Source organism: Lepidothrix coronata, unplaced genomic scaffold (assembly GCF_001604755.1).
Source record: "Lepidothrix coronata isolate B3197 unplaced genomic scaffold, Lepidothrix_coronata-1.0 Scaffold28, whole genome shotgun sequence".
Lineage (NCBI taxonomy): Eukaryota > Metazoa > Chordata > Aves > Passeriformes > Pipridae > Lepidothrix > Lepidothrix coronata.
The window spans coordinates 1,152,149-1,168,780 of NW_016690208.1; the positions used below are offsets into that span (position 1 = coordinate 1,152,149).

Sequence of the window (16,632 nt, forward strand, 5' to 3'; positions counted from 1 at the left end):
CTCCTCGCTGCTGTCCAATCGGACGGCGCCGCTGTCGCTCCCCCGTCTCGGGACGGAGGGCGGGGGGTTACGCAGGGTCGGTATTCTCGAAGCGCGGCCGCGCCACCCGCCCCGCGCGCCGCCTGCGCTGTTGGCGTAGCGGGCGCAATTGGCGCAGCGCGGGCACAGGCGGCCGTGGCGGGGGAGCGGCGGCCGCCGGGCGAGGAGCGGGCGGGAGGAGCGGGCAGGGCCGGGCAGGCACCGCGCCGGGACCGCGCCGCAGGTCTGTGGAGCGCGCCGGGAAGCGGGATGAGACCGCCCGTAGGGCAGCTGGTGATGGGGGGGGCGGGAATGGGGGTAGGACCGGGCTGCGGGTCGGTGCACGGGCTGGGAGCGGGCTGAGCCCGGGCTGCGGCTCCGGGCACGGGTGGTGGGGTCGGAGCTGGGCACGGCCCGGGCACGGCCCCGGTGCTTGGCCCCTGGGGCTGGAAGAGCGGTGAGACCGGGCTGCGGGGCACTCGGTGGTTCGGAGGTGCGGGAGGTGAGCTGAGACTGGGCACGGCTTAGTGCAAGGCTCGGAAAGAGAGCCGAGACCTGGGCACAGCTCAGTGCAAAGCTCAGACAGCGAGCCGAGACCTGGGCACAGCTCAGTGTATGGCCCCGGGATGCCGGGGCAGGCTGTGACCTCCCTGCAGCCTGGTGCGTGGTCCCAGGGTCCGGGGTTGGCTGGGACCTGTCCCCATCCCGGTGCACAGTCCAGGGAGCTGGAAGGCAGGATGAGCCCTGGCAGCAGCTCGGCGCAGGGACTGGTGGGGAACAGCAGTGCCACAGGACAGCGGAGGTGCCCAGGCTCCGGCAGAGCCGGCTGGGTTTACCCACAGCCAGCGAGGGGCTTTAACCACCCACACATGCAGGCAGCTGCTGGAATCCCTGAGGATTGTTTACTGCCCGATGTTCATAACCTTGTCCCTTTTGGATGCTGATCAGCTCCTGCCTCCCTGGTTTGGGTGTTGTGTCGGTGTGTAACGAAATGCCCATCTCCAGCCCCAAAGCTGAGCCGTGCAGGGCTCGGTGTGGATCCGGTGCTGGGCAAAGGCAGCGTTCCCAGTGGGCCTGGTGATTGGGCAGCCAGATGACCTGATTCGGTTGTTATGCTCTGTAATCTGGAGCAGACTGCTTGTTTTCTCTCTCTGCTGCTTTCTCCATTTATAAGATACAGGTGCTAACACTTAGGGCTGGTTGGATATGCAGGAAAGAAGCAGATTTTTCAATTCTTGAGACGGCTTTTCCTTATCCTTGTTAGACTACACGTTAGACTGATCTTGCTCTGTAAACTGCTTCTCAAGGTGGTGGCTGAAAACAGAGCAGATTTTTATTAGCTGCTTTGCAAAACAGAAATTACGAGGGGGATGACAACACTGAAGCTTGCCCTAGGCAAAAAGGGGAAAGAGGATGTTGGGGCCAGGCTAATTGGGGCCATACCTCTTCAGACTGGAATGAGTCTGGACTGAATATTACCCATCCAAACAGGTTTTAGAGCAAGAGGAGGAGCCCAAGACTGGCTGGAACTAATTTACTCATTTCCCTCCCAAAGGCTGACCCGAAGACCTGTATCAAGGAGTTGCACAAGGGGAGGAGATAGAAACTGGAAGCTCTCTGAATGTGCTGCCCGCAGACTTGAGGCTTCTCTGGGGACTCGAGATGACTTCTCACAAGAGATGCTTTCAGGAGGGGTTGTGCTGAAGACAGAGCACTGCAGCCTCTAACTGGGACAGCTCCTGCTGGTCTGGAGCTGAGACCAACTTCCCTCCCTCCCTTTTCCCTTGGAGATGTTGCAGAGATTTAATCTGACCTCTTCCAGCTCACCTGAAGCCTGCCGTGGTGATGATCCCACAGCCAGATCCGACCACCAAAGAGAAGAGAATCGTGCGTTTGAAGCTGGGCCGTCGTTGTAACTGAACTGGAATTTACTCCCTGCTTGTGCTCCTGCAACGAGTGTCCTTCTTCTGCTTGTCTGTGTGTGTTTTGAGCCACTTCTCCCTGATCTTGTTTGGAATTCCTGAGCTTTTCACGCTGAATTTGCCCATGGCTTTCCTGATGAAGAAGAAGAAATTCAAGTTTCAGACAAGTTTCACTCTAGAAGAGCTGACTGCCGTCCCCTTTGTGAATGGGGTTCTGTTTTGCAAAATTAGGCTGCTGGATGGAGGAGACTTTGCTAGTTTATCTACCAGGTAAGACCCTCCCTGCAGACTTGCTGCCTGGCTCTGCTTCTTTCCCTGGTTATTCATCCCTTGAGCGGTTTAGCATATGGCCACCACTTGCTTACCCCTTGATGGGATTTTAATAGTTCTGTTGTAGGGCCCCACATGCCACATCATTCTCTGGAGCGGGGGAAGTACATAGCTGGAGAGCTCTGAACCTGGGTGGTGTTGGCTGATCCGAGCTGGATTGAATTTTTCAGAGATGAGGGGAGGGAGCGGGAGGTCACTCCCCTGAAAGGGGCTGAGGTTTGTGGGTTAAATCCTCTCATATTTTTCCCCTCTCCTTGCCCAAGTTCTCACACACTGTTTCAGTCCCTGTGCTGTATTGCCTTTGTGTCTTACTTGAAACTCAACTCTGTAGAAAACTATATCTAAACAAATCAACCCTTCCCAGCTTTGCTCTCCCACTTTGATTCTGAATTTGTGTTCTTGGTAAGGGTGGAAGTAGCTTGCTTTGCATTGCAAATTGCTGTGCAAGGGAAAACTGCTGCCTGGAGTCAAAGTTATCAGTGTTAAAGACTCAGTTTATCTCCTTGAACTGATGCCATTGCATCTCCCGGTTTAGAGCAGCAGTATTTTCTGTGTGATCTGTCATGTTGGGATTGTTCTGCTCCACATCTTACAAGGCTCTGCCATCGTGTATTGGCATTTCTCTGACTCCTTCAGGCAGGTCTGTCCCTAGTCTTGCTACTAATTGCTAATAAAAACTTGCTTTGTTTCTAACTATGCACACAGATTATCACCAGCAGTATGCAAACACAAATTCCATAACAGCCCAGACTTGCTTTCTGCCTCAAGATGTGAAGGAAGCCTTCAGTGGCTTTCAAAACTTGTTTTTTTGCTTTCCTGAGTGACTGCTCAGTTTTAAAGGTACAGGATTAGTTTGTGCTAGCTGTTAACTGCTCTATCCCAGGGCTAAAGTCTGGTTTGGGCTGGTTTTCCTCTTTGTGGTGCTGCGTGCTGAGCTTTCTCGTTTCAGGAGAGATTTTATTGGGCAAGCATAAAACATTTGTCTTGCAAACAGAAGTGGTAGGGCATTGCTCAAAGCTTGGGTTTTTTTTCCAGAGGCACGATGCAACCTCATCTGAAGTTTGTAGAAACCGTGGGCGTGGAACACCTCCAAAAATGGACTTTGAATTAATTTCTCTTTTGAAGAAAGTCTATCAAAAAAGCTTTTCCTCACAGTGTTTCTCCCCTGGGGCTAGGTCCTTGGGTTTGGTGGAAGCAGCTTATCTAAGGAATTCAAACAGTATGTGAACTTGGAAAGAAATTAACCCTTCTGCTTCCTGGAGTCACAATAAACCGAGTTGCACTGGAGGGTGTCTCGGGAAAAGCCTGTGCTGAGAAATGCCCATCTCCCTCTCCCTGTTGTCTCTGGAAGTGGCTTCTGGGAGCCTTCGCTGGGGTTTGCTGGTGCTGCCAGCCGTGTGGGTTGTTTTCTGAGCTGGCTGGGGTTCAGCAGTTCACTCAGCAGAGCGCGTTGCAGATGTGTTCCAGCAGCAAAATCATCTGTAATTCAAACCAAACACATAAACTGCTCTCCCTGGGCTTGATTGCTTCAAAATGAGCAAAGAGGAAGTGGGCTGGGGGGTTTGCTGCCTTTCCCCCAACCTGTCTGGGCTCTAACTGAAAGCACATGGAAACCTGCTCCTGCTTGAAAAGTTATGGCTCTCAGTGGCACTGAGTCATTTGACCTTTTCCAAATATTTTCCCTGTTGCAGTTAGAGAAACTTCAGGAGGGATGAATTTCCAGGAATGGTGAGGAGAAGAGTTACCATGTGGAGAGGCTCCTGGATCATGCCTTGGGCTCTGCTCTGTGCTCATCTAGTCATTTCCATCACATTTTTTGATACTCTTTGGATCTAGGGAAAGATTAAAGTGAAGGAGATGCTGTGTCCATATCGTGTTTGAAATCTATACATTATTTAGGGTCTGTGATTGTTTCTCGTCCCTGAAATCAACCACTTCCAAAACCGATTTTGTTTGAGGTTGTGATGTCTGGGAGGTCATCTCTTATGAGTTGCTTATGTACAAAATCTGGTGTTTGCTCTGCAATTGATTTGGGCTGCTTCTGTGGTCTGTGGCAATCAGAGGTTTGTGGCTGTGATGGAGCTCTTCCTGATCATGAGTTTTTAGAGAACTGATCTGAACAAGGTGTCCCACATCACCTGGAGTCTGTAAACAGAGGGGAGAAGTAGGTATACGAACTCTTCATAGGACACACTAAATCGTTTTTTTTTCTAGCTATGGTGTGGAATGAGAAGTGTTGTCTGAGAATATAAGAACCTCCAGAGACGGATTTTTCACATTATTTGCAGCAAACTTACCTGGCACCTCGTGCATGTGGCGGGAGGTGGGACTGTGATATACCCAGGGAGTTGCCAGGTGACACAGGGTTCATTTGTCCTGTTCACAGAGCAGAAGCAGCAGGTTGTACTGCTGGCTCCTGTCAGCCCGTCCTGGTCCCAAGTCCAGTTCAGCCTGGGTTGCACGTACCTGCCACAGCCTGGTGCTGTGGGTCTGGTGGGGCACACCCCGGGCTGGGACTCCCTTCCCAGGCTGCTCACACCCCTTCTGCCCAGCCTGGCTGAAGGGGAACCTGTCTGAAATGCATTAAGACTAAACACTCTTAGGAATTCAAGGCTCTCTGGAAAAGATCCAGGTCCTGTCAGCACATTCAGCTTTGGGGATCTGCCTCTCTTGGGTTTTCTGGTTTTGTTTTTTTTGTTATTTTCTTGCAAGCAGGTACCCTTTTTCCATGCTTCCCGTGCTCAGGCCTTGCGTTAAACCATGTGATTAAGTGACTGAGGTTACAGCTGTAAATATCCTTTTGCTTGTCCTTTCCCCTCCCTTTGTAAACTCTTCTTACACTGTGGTGGCACTTCTGAGGATAAAACTCCCAGGTTTCACTTTACAGTGCTCTGCACGAAAAGCATCTATTGTCTGTGGGTTTATCACCTTGCTGTTGGATTACAGAAGCTGGGCTTCTGAAAATGCATCTGAGCCAGGTGTAGACCAGGCAGATGCTGTATTTCCCCACAGAGAAGTGCCAATATATTCCTTGAATATTATTAGTCCAGATACTTAAATAGCACAACCGCCAGTGAATTCAGTTGCCTCCCAAGTACCTTTAAAAATAGCAGGCACAGAGCAGTAGGGATGTGTTCATGGCAACCGTTTTTGTGAAGCAGATGGGTGGCTGCATTTTGTACCAGTTTGAAGCTTTTTGGGGGGGTTGTGCAGCTTTGTTCCTAGAGAGGTGATACCACGAGCTCAGTGGGGGGGTTCCGACCGGCACAGGCAGGAGCCTGGGTGCCCAGATGAGAGCCCTAAAGCTGCAGGCTGGTGTAGGACACACACGTACATCTTTGGGTATCCTGGAGGAGGAAGACTTGGTTAAATTCCCCGCTCTGTGCTTGCAGTGTTGGTGCCTGTTGAGTGACAGCCAGATGCTCTGTGCCTCGGTGCTGAGTGATCTCTGGCTGCGTGTTGGCAGCGAGCCTTGCCGGTGCACGATGTGAAGGAAGTGGAAAGCCAGGTGTTATCCACAGACTCCTGACACTTCATCCTACATTGTTCTGTTAGCCTGCCAACAGTTTTCACTCTGGTATTTCTGGATTTGAAGGAAGGGATCGTGCTCTGAAATCCCCTGTCTGACTCCAGAGGAAAGACTGTTTTGCATGAGTTGAGCAACTTTGAGGGCATTTCCCACCTTCCTTATTGTCTTCTGAAGGCACCTCAGAGTGTGTTTCCTTTGAGACCATGCTTTTCTAAGCATATGTAGCATTTCAGCTTGAATTTGTGATCCTGCCACTCCTGCAGCAGTTCTAACTAAGGAATGTGGCTTGTCTCCTGCGACCCAGCCCTGTTTCCATGCAGGCTTGATCTGGGAAGAGCTGACCCTGTTGGGGTGGTCTGACCTCCCAAGTATGTCAGTGCTGCAGCCTGAACCCAGAATGTTCTTAGCCTTGCAATTTTTGAGTCAGTATGAAAGGCCACTTCCTGCACTGCAAACTTTATTTTTTGGGGGTGTAAAGCTGCATCCAGAAAGCCAAAGGAAATGCTGGTATTTGGGAAGGCACCACACTGACAGCTCCCTGTGGACTGAGGTCAGCTTTTGTGTGAGTGTGGCTCTGTCATCCTTGTGTGGGCACAAATGACCTGAAGCTACTTGCTTTTGGCAGCTGGTGGGATGCAAAGCATTGTTATACCGTAGTGATACACACAACTTTTTCACATAAATAAAAGGGAGAAGCATTGCCCTTGCTAACACAGGGCTTGGTGATTCAGAAACCTTTGTGAAGGGAGGTGCAAGTCGAGCCACCTCCAGAATGCTGCTCTTGGTGGTGAGAGTTAAATCAGCTACTTCACTGTCTTCACATAAATAGTCATTGTGCCTGATATTACGGGATCCTTCAGGTAATTAGGTTCATAGTGTTTGGCTTTTTCAGACTGGAAAATCGTTAACTGTTTGTTTAATCAGAGACTGAAGGACTGATTCAGCCCTTGAAATGTGAATCTTCACCACTGTCTGCCTTAAAACAAAGATTAGGTAACTAAATAGTTTCTTCTAGAGTCCTCAAGAGGGAAGAAAACTGTAGTGAAAGGAGGAGATCACTGGCTGAGTTCTGCCTCTTGATTCCAGTGCAATTACCCTGGTTTAGTAGAGCAAAGAACTTGGTTGTGGCTTTAAACCGTTCTCCCAGTCCCGTATTTTAGGACAATAGGCTCTATCCTCTGCTAGGGCATGGGGTGTGACAACACATTTTAAACATACTTTTATGTCTGAAAATGTAGACCTTTCCTATGTGTACATATATTCCTAATACACAGATCAAGAGAGTGAGTTTTAGTGTTCCAGAGCTGTTTCACACACTAACATCCTTCCTTCCTGGCAGAGCCTCAGCAATAGGCTCAGGGTGTTAATGGAGAAGGGATTTGAACACAGCCTCTAGAAGTGATTTGCAATCAAACATACCCTATTTCAAGATAATACTACAGCACCTGCAGTACCTTGCATTCTCAAACAAATACAGAGAAAAGAGGCAGTGAAGATGAGAAAAAGGAGGTTGATTCCATAAGTGTAGCTAAATGTAGGTGCAAATTGTGAGAGCAGAAGCAGTGGATGAAGTTGAACCTCTGGCAAGTTGGGGGTGTTGGAAGAATTGCAGAACTGATAGAACACCACACAAACCAGGCACAAACTGTCTTAAGCTGCACTTTGAGTTTGCAGAGCACTTCTGTCACCTTTCCTGGGCTCTGGCAGCTACACCTGCCCCAGCCAGGGTGGGTTGATTTGCTTTGTGCCAGACTTGCCTCTTCCTGTCACCACACTGGGGCCTGTCACAAGACTGGCAGAATTATGTCAAAACTTTCCTTCCTCGGGCGCTGTATCCTGTTGAGTAAAGAACAGCCTCTGTTCATGGTCTGGCTCTGCCCTGCCTGCTGTGGCTCAGGCAGGGGCTGCTCTGTTGAGCAGAAGCTGTAATCTAAAGCCCTGTAACCGATCTGCTGTGTGTACAGCATCAGTAAATACGTTTGGATACAGCCGGCTTTCAAACTTCCCCCTCCTCGCCGATTCTGAGCTGGCATTGCTTTGACAGCTGACTCTTAGCAACAGCCTTATCTGTGTGGCTTAGGCAGCCCTTTGCTCAAAAAATTACTCATTGAAAATTAATGTTCTACTTGGAGATTTGGCCACCTTGATTTGCAGGGTGACGGTACCATCAGCTCTGGCTGAGGACGAGGGGAGGTAGAAGAGGGTGGCCTCCCCCTCCATTAAGACATGTATTTATTTCTGAAGTAGAGGGAAAAACCTAAATGGCTTCCAGTCTGTTTATTCTTTGTGCTCTTGAGCTGCCATCAGTGTTGACTCTAGCTTTGTAGCTGAATTTCTGAGGAATTCATGCGTGCCTTCAGGAGCCTGTGGTCTCGCTGCACAGCAGTTGGTATTTTAATAGGCCATAAGTTGCCCGTGGCAAGTTGCTCTGGTACCAGTTTCTAGATGAATGAGGCAGGTAAAGATTTATTTCTTATTATTATTTTATTGCAGGAAGCTACATCTGGTAGTGTTTCAGGAAAGAGCCCAGCCTGTCCCTCAGATCAGAAACCTCCCTCACTTCAGGGCAAGTGTGTAAGCTGTCAGGATGGGATGGTGAGGCCTCACAGCATCCACCTGAGCGTGGCTCTGTGGGGTCTCATCCGTGAGAGGACGGGCGGATGTGGCTCTGTGTGTGACCTCCCTTTTTCAAACAGGATGTGTTCTGCATCCTCTGTGGGCTGCCAGTTCTGCACTTGCAGCCTGCTCTGAAATGGGTCTGGAATTATTTCATAGCTGTGGGTTGTTGTAGATTAAACTAGAAGCCTTTAGGAGTAGCCTGGACCAACATCTGGATCTGCCCATTTCTTCTGTAGCATTCTGTGACTTTGTATCAGTAATCTGTGCTGCAAAGGTGATGATTTCAGGTGTTATTTCAGGATTTGTTAGCCCACACCAGTACCAGCTGCTTGCCCTGCAGGGTTAGAGACTTTTTTTTTTTCCTTGGAGTTTATTCATATTATGCCAAGTGCACTTGCTGGGAGACACGATGCACTTCGCTGTCGTAACTCCAGACTTGGCATCACGGTCCCTCTGGTACCATACAGTGGGACTCGGCATCTCATTTTAGTGCCTGGGTTTGAAAAGCACTTCCCACTGGACAAACAGTTGTGCCTGTGTTCACTGGATGAACAGCCTTCTTGTTTGGTGTATTTTTAATCTGATGAGCAAGAAAGGCAATTGTTGTGTGGGATTCAAAATCGCTGACGGTCGTGGATGTTGTTTTCACGTGCTCCCCGTGGGTCTCCCGTGTAAGCTCGGTTGGTAAGGCCAAGATGAGGAGATGGGATGGAGTTATGGGGATGAGGAAGAAAATGCAGAGGAAGCACATGGAGACTAAAGGATTGGGAGGAGGCAAGTGTGGAAGAGACAGGATGCTCCAGATTACCAGTAGATATACAGTCTGTATAGTGGCTGCACTCCCTGCGGATGGAAAGTAGCTGAGCTGGCAAGAGAACAGGATTAAGCCTTTCCTTTAGCTGGATTTATCCTACTTCATTGGTGAGAGAAGGCCTTGAAAGAAGTCTCATGTTGTAGTAGGAGATGGAACTGAAGCTAAAAATACTTTTACAGCTGTATGCTGTATTTTAAATAAGAAATGAACCCTGAAAGCACTGAGAGGGAGGAAGGAAGAGAGTGTGTGGATTTACTGTCCTGGAAGGGCTAGAAAGCTACAGCACTAATTAGTAATGCAGCTTTAGAGACCTACAAAACCATCACCCCTGCATGTGGTTGGTAACTAGCCTGAAATGTGCTCTCAGAAATAAGCAACCAAAGCTAGAAAACTTTCTCTTGGAGCTTCCTAGAGCAACATGTTTACCTCAATGATGCAGGTTCCATCTCTTGCCTTTCAGTGTACCAGATCTTTTCTGTGCCTTTCAGAAATTGCCAAGCACTATTCTCCAGTCTGGCTTTGCAATGGAAAAGGAGCTCAAGGAACCTGTAATAGAAAACCCTCTTAAAGGGATGTGGCCTCAGGGTTTCAATTTGAGGTAGTCACATACCTCTATTTTGCTTCCAGAATAAAACTTTGTATGAAATGACTGTGGCAAGATGTTTCATTAATGGGTATTGGGTTAATGATCAACAGAGGCTCCCTCAGCCAGCTGAAGGAACTGGTCAGCACACGCCTTCCTGTGCTCCTACCTGCCAGTGGAGCTTCCATTCCTCCTGAAATGCAAACTGTGAGTGTGAGGAGTACAAAACAGGCAGGAAAGAGTGAGCCCTGAAAAAGTTTTCCAACCATCTTGTTCTCTGTCCAGTCACTTCTGTTTCCACTCTTTAAGGGGTAATATTGCTCATCAAATTAAAAACACAAATGGCCAAGAGAGGAGGAGGGAAAGGGTTGCCTGGAAAAACTCAGGCATAGAAAATTAGTTCTTTTTTTTTTTTTTTCCCCAGCCTTCTATCAGATTCTTTGAGGCGTTATCTGTGCTTTGCAACAGCAAAGGTGAGGTTGGGTGTGGTATAGTGGTGTTCAGTGGATTTTTGTTTGCATCTGTCCAGGTTGGGGAGAGGGTTTTCAGCTTGATTGTGTTTTCATCATGCTTTTTTCTCCTGCTACTTCCTGTTCTTCCCATCCTCCCTGTGCCTCCATATCAAAGAATATGAGGGAGGCATCTAGGATATTTATAATTCAGCAATTTTTCCAGAACTGTTAATGCTCCATTGCCCTGGAACGGAGCAATACCATTCCCACTTGACAAAGACTTGCTGTACCAGTCAGCCCCAGCTAGTGCAGCGTCCTGTTTCCAGGCTAAGCAATAAGGGCTCTGCAGAGGTAGTCTGCTTGCCTCTGTTACAGATTAATTATGCAGTAACCCCTCTGTTGGAAAGCTCTTTTCCTGGCTTCTGTCAGTGGCCTGTTCTGGTAACACAAGGCATCTGCATAAATGTTGAATTCCTTTCAAGTGCAGCACTGCTCATTTTGTACCTTCAGCAGCCTGCAGTGCTCCTGCTGCAAGGGAAACTCTGTGCTGTGGAGGGGGAGTGTATTTCCTACAACTGTTTCTGTCATTTGCTGCTGTTCTGCTCTGTTGAACACTCTTTTTGTGCTGTACAGGGAGTAGCTGATCATACTCTGGCTGCTGTTCTCTTTAAGGTCCATTTCTGATGTATTTTTGTAGCAATGCCTTTTCCTGCTATAAGTGCAAGTGTGTCTGTTCTGTCAAAACAAACCTGCATGTTGTTTTCCCTCCAAAAGTAATGCAAGCACATCTCCAATGTCGTTTGCTCTCAGTAGGGGAGAATCAAGGGAGTGTGTCGGAATACAGCTTGTGGTGACAGCCACAGAGGAGGTAAAGGCTCTCTGATACACAGAAACCTGCTCCTGGCAGTGGGAGCCTGTGCTGGCATCTCCCAGGGGCTTAACCAGCACCGACTGCTGCTGCAAAATGCAGAGCTCTTCCCTATTCTGCTTTTAACCAAGATGTAATTTATGAAATTACATTTCTCTGATTAGGACAAGTTGCATCATGAGATATTGGTTGCTCTTAGGAAATTGTTTTTCTGCAGCTGTGGCTCCAGAGGAGCAAAAGCAGCTCTAACTGCTCTGTCTCAGACCCTTTTCTCTCCCCTCTTGCTGGCTCTGTCAGTCTGGCATAACACCAGTTCTGACACTCCCCAGCTGGGGCAGAAGGGAAGGGATTGTTGGGAGAGGCAGAGTTTAGAAGTCCAAGCCCGTCACCAGCAGTACGGAGATGAGTCAGGGGGCACAGCAGCCTCTTCTCAGCAACCTCTTCTCATTTGCAAACCTCTCCTGCTGAGTGGCCTTTTTGCTGATAAACCCCGACAGCGATAGATATCGATGGAGGGGACATCCAGGGAGAATGTGTTTGGAACTTGTCTCACAAACCAGTGGCCTGGTTTGTGCTGCTGAATGGTGCCTTTATAAAGGAGCCGTGGTAAAGCACCTGTGTTCACCGTGGAATGGAAAAGCTGCTGTTAACACATAAAGGGCTTTCTCCTGGACTGTTGTGTTTGTTTTGAGTAAACATGCACTGTATAGAAGTGACTCACAGGGAAACATGTCTGAGCATGGTAGGGTGTTACCTCTTGGGTAACTAAACCTACTTTTAGCACCGGGGTTGACTTCAGGCAGCTTATTTACTGGAGGGCTCTTCAGCATGTTCGAGCCAAATTGCAGTGATGTTACATCACACGGTGTTAATGAAATTATTCCAGAAATGAGCTTGGCCTCATGTGCAGGTTAATTTGCACTGTAAAGACTTCTCTGGCAAACTCTCCTGGTTGAAACAGGGTTGATATTGGCATAAAAAAAGTCGCTTAATTATTCTGGCATCAGTATGTTTTCACGTGCCATAAATCTGCCTTGGAGGCAAAAGGATTTGTCTCTCTACATCACTCGCGTTAGGAATGTTGTTCCTAGTCTTGTGTTGATTCCCTTCAGGGTTTTATTTGCCAGATTTACTATCTCAGCAAAGCCTTGAAGTATTGAGCTGACCCACATCTTGATTTTTCTCATCTTAGGGGGCATGTGTGGATTTCTTTTGATTTTGAAAGGTAGAGTGGTTTTTTTTTTCATAAATAGCTTTTTTTCTTCATAAGAGCATCTTGTTTTGAAACACAGCTTTCTTGTATCAGGGAGTTGTAGCCATGTCTTGTGCCCTGTGTAGTGGGGACATTATCAGAGTTCTCCCTGATGGAGTTTATGTTACTGTCTTTCTTCACTGGGAATTTAAATTTGGTCAGCAAAAGGCAAATCTGGAATCTCTCAGAATGACAGCTAGCACTTAGGGGATGAAGAAAGTTTATAAATACACCAGCAATGGATAATCAGTGTGTCTTCATTTTACATCTGTGGTCTGCCAGAAGTGAAAAGGCTTTCTAGAAAAGCTACAGTGTGATACAGAAACATGTATTGACTCTGAAATGTGGTGGATTATTCCACCTTAATCTTGTAAGCATCTGTACAGAACAAACCTTAGAGGTTTTCTGAAGCATTTGGGACCTTATGAAACTTTGATTCCACCATCTGTTAGAACCAGAGGGGAAATTTGAATCGTGCTTTGCCCAAAGAGCCAACAAACCCTTGGAAAAGTTGGGATTTCCCCCCCCCTTTTAACTTTTGTGGGTTTTACTGTGCAAGTGAGTTGGTAATGAGCCTGAACACCCCTTAGCCCCCCAGTAACATGGAAGTCTCTCAGCCTGGGGTTTGCTCATGCCCCTGTAACTCCAGCTGGCTTGGCTGGAGGTGCAGGTAAGAGTTCATAAGCAGTACCTTAGTTAAGTTGTCCCCATACCTGTTTTATGCACTGAGCACTTTTGATTGTTCAGTGGTTGTAGTTGTGGAACGTTAGATCTGAAAGGTGTTTATGCCCAGAGTTAGACAAGTTCTTCAGAGCGTGCTGGGCGTGAACTGCAGGGTAGCCCAGTCTGGGGCTGGGACAGCACATCTGGGACAGGCTGGAGAAGGCAGCACCAGCACACAACAACCGCAGCGAGGTAGCTGGTGGTGACCTGGGCAGACTCAAGTGGAATCCAGTGCAGACCTGCTCTTGTTTCTTCTGCAACTGAAATCCTTGTGAATTTGCTTGAGAGAGGAAAGCACTGGTGGTGGGCTGGGCAGCCTGGCACATGGCTTGTTCTTGGCTAATCCAGCCCCAACGTAGTCTATCGGAACAATAGAAGTAGGAGTCGGTGTGGTGACTCAGTGCATGATCGGAGTTCAAAAAAAGCAAATGCGTCTTTCAACGTTCAATACGTACGTTATTACAGACTTGTGCCCTAGTAACTGAGTCATCCATCCAGTTATTCCATTCTCTGCGCTAAAGAGTTTGGTGGTTCTTTGCTTGTGATGTTTTTGCTCCTGGCACACATCCCTGACCTGAGACCAAAAGGAGCTTTGTGCTCTGTAGATGTGGCAAGAAGTCCTTGGATATGTGCTGCTCCGTGTTGGTCTGCCTTCAGCACAGTGTGTAACAGTAGATGTATTGCACAGCATTTGCTGTTACACTCCCTTCTTGGCCTTGTTTTCCTGATGTCCAGCTTTTCTTCTTTGCTTTGAGATGACAGACTGTAAATTACAAATACCTCAAAGCACAGTGGCTCTGCTGGGCATGTCCCTTCTGCACAGTGCCTTGTACTGTCCCTTGCTGCTTTGCAGCTGAGTCTGTTAGAATTATTTCCCCATGCCTTCTCCCTGCTCCACCCTTGTTCAACTCATCTGACTTGTTCTATAGCTTAAGTTTTAAAGGGTCATTTTTCTGACTTTTTTTTTTCTCCATTTGGCACAATTTTTATTTCTTTATGCAACTTCTGCTGTAGCACTCAGTCACCAGCTGAGCGCAATTTTTTAATAACCTCCATTGTTTCTTTTAGTATTTTTAACATAGTTCATGTTAGGAGTAGATTAAAGGTTTTAAGATTTAGATACAAGGAATGATTGGAAATATCTTTTTCTAGAATAACCCCCAAAGGTTTTAAAAGCCCTGGATGTACTGGAGAGTTTGGCTACCCAGTACAGTGATCTGGAGTACATGGGATGAACTGCACTGGAAAACTCTTGCCTATGGGACATTGTGCATGAGATGCAGCATTTCATGTCTGTCACTTATAAAAGACACGTGTCTGGGTGCACGTGACTGGAGTCCAGACATAACTGAATTACTTTCAAAGAAGCTGTTAATACACAACTAGGAATGCTGATGCTCGAGGGTTTTCTACTGGTGATTGACTGACTGCCACCCCAGTTTTCCAGAAGGTATTATCACTCCCTGGCTTGTATTGGTGGACCTTTATCAAGATTGATCACTGCCTTGGAGGGAACTGTAACATGCAGTTCAAAAGCTTTACGGAAATAGGCTTCTTCTGGAAATGAGGTTAAAGCCATAAAAAGTCAATCCCTTGCCTGGTAGATACCAGCTTATTCCTAAGGAGGATTTCTAAATCATTCTTTGAATCCTGTTTTTTATTCCATGCTCGCCTGGTTGTTTTTGCTCCAGTTCTTTCCTCGCCTCCCTTTGACATACTTGGTGCTTTCGTCATCGTCCCCTGTCCCCCAGTGAAGCTTGACTGCTCCTTACCTTGGTTTCTCAGCTGTGGCTGAGGTTTCTTGCATTAGCTTTTTTCTTTCCTGTGCATTTGCCATTAATCCTTTTTCCTGTATTTGTCTCATGTACAGTCAAATAAGGATTATGCAGGCTGTGCTGTTAACTGCATCAGCAGAATCTGGTTTTCTGAGCTGACTTTCCCCTACTCTTCCTTCCCCGTTCACTCTTCCCCCGCTTCCCCAGCTGCCAGTGAACAGCAGGAGTGGATGTATGTCCATCTCCTGGTGTGAGACTGTGGGACATAGCATGATGAAACCCTTCAGAAATTTTTGGAGGGTTCATGTTCCCTCCAAAAAATGCTGGGTCATGTGAATGCTTCATTCTTAAAGCATTGTTGTTCACATTTGGCATTTGGAGAGCCCATATGTATGACTGGTCTAGTGTAAATGAAGAATTAAATGGCTGTAAACTGATGCCAAGAGGGAGGTGTGGGTAGGTGTCCCTCTCCATCATGGGCCATTGGAATGGGTCTGCTGGGAATTCAGAAGTTAATTTTGCAAGCAGGTGGTAGATGTGATGACTTTACTGCCGAACCCTTGCTTAAAACACTTGCAGTGCTTTAACATCCAAATAAGACTTGTTTCAAATGACAAAGGCTTGCTCAGTTCTCTCAGTGACACAGGCTGCATCATCTGTCTCTGAGCCATTTTTCCATCATAACTGCTCGTGTCTCCTGCACAACAACCAGCACTTGTCAGCTGGAGAATACGGGGTTGTTTGCAGAGGGGGAGACGTCCAGCTCCTGGGGTTGGCAGTTGTTCTGCTCAGTGATGTAAGCTCAGGCACAACAGAGTAACTTTATTGTGGGGAGCTCCGTGCAGCCCTTGCTCTGCTTCTGCTCAGGGAAGGCAAAACCCCTCCATGTAAACTTGCTGTAAAGCATTTCTCCTCCTCCAGGTTGGATGGATGCCTTGGATTTCACGCATTGTGTATCCAGCTGGGTTTTATGATCCTGTGTGATGTTCCCCAAGGAATATGGTGTGTCACCTCTCGTTCTTGGGATACATTTCCACTGAGCTTCCCAGCACTTGTTACTGCATCATGTTTGCTTCTGCTTTCTGCCTGTGCATGAGCTTGACAACAAAATAAAATGGATTATGGCAGCTCTAAGCTTTTACTGATGTGACCCATTCCTGTGCTATCTGTCCACGGTGCATCTTGTTCATTGTGGATTTCTCTCCTTTTTCTTGCCAGGCATCTGGATGGCAAAGCCTCAGAGCTGCATTTTAATTTTATAACGTGTGCTGCAGTGAAGTGCCCTGTCCTAAGCCCATTATTTGGGGATACCTGCAGATTTTGGATCATATATCTAAACCAGCTAATGGCTAAATGAGGGCTTGCTTTCTGTTATATATGTAGATTCACCCACATTTATAATTTCTGTGTTTTATAGGCAGTGATCAGGCCCTGTTTTTGTAGCACGACCTGCTGTGTTAGTAGGATGGAATATATTTTGGTGTACTGTGAATGCTGGGGTGTGAATATTGGTTCCCGAGCATCTTAGAAAGTCAGTTTTGAAACAGGCTTTTCAGGGAATTTTCCTTGCCCTTACCAATGGTTTTTCTTACAGCTTTGCACTAGAAAACCTGGTTAAAATAGTAACTGTCTTCTCTAGAGCATAACACAGGATTGTTCCAGGCTTTGCCAAGCTAAGGGAGTGTCAGTGATCCTGCTCTAATTGAGCCTGTGGGAGGACTGGGGAATAGATGAGACTGTTCTTAGG

At 47.5% G+C, this 16,632-nt stretch overlaps 1 protein-coding gene across 1 annotated transcript in view; it reads left to right on the forward strand.

The window, feature by feature from the left end:
- The first annotated feature begins 209 nt into the window (after positions 1-209).
- FAM102A (family with sequence similarity 102 member A) overlaps positions 210-16,632 on the forward strand; it is a 37,778-nt gene continuing 21,355 nt past the window's right edge. Inside the window, exons 1-2 of the mRNA XM_017810339.1 lie at positions 210-262; positions 1,574-2,210. Of these exons, the coding sequence (XP_017665828.1) occupies positions 2,065-2,210 (146 nt within the window). The 5' untranslated portion in view covers positions 210-262; positions 1,574-2,064. The remainder of the gene's footprint in view (positions 263-1,573; positions 2,211-16,632) is intronic.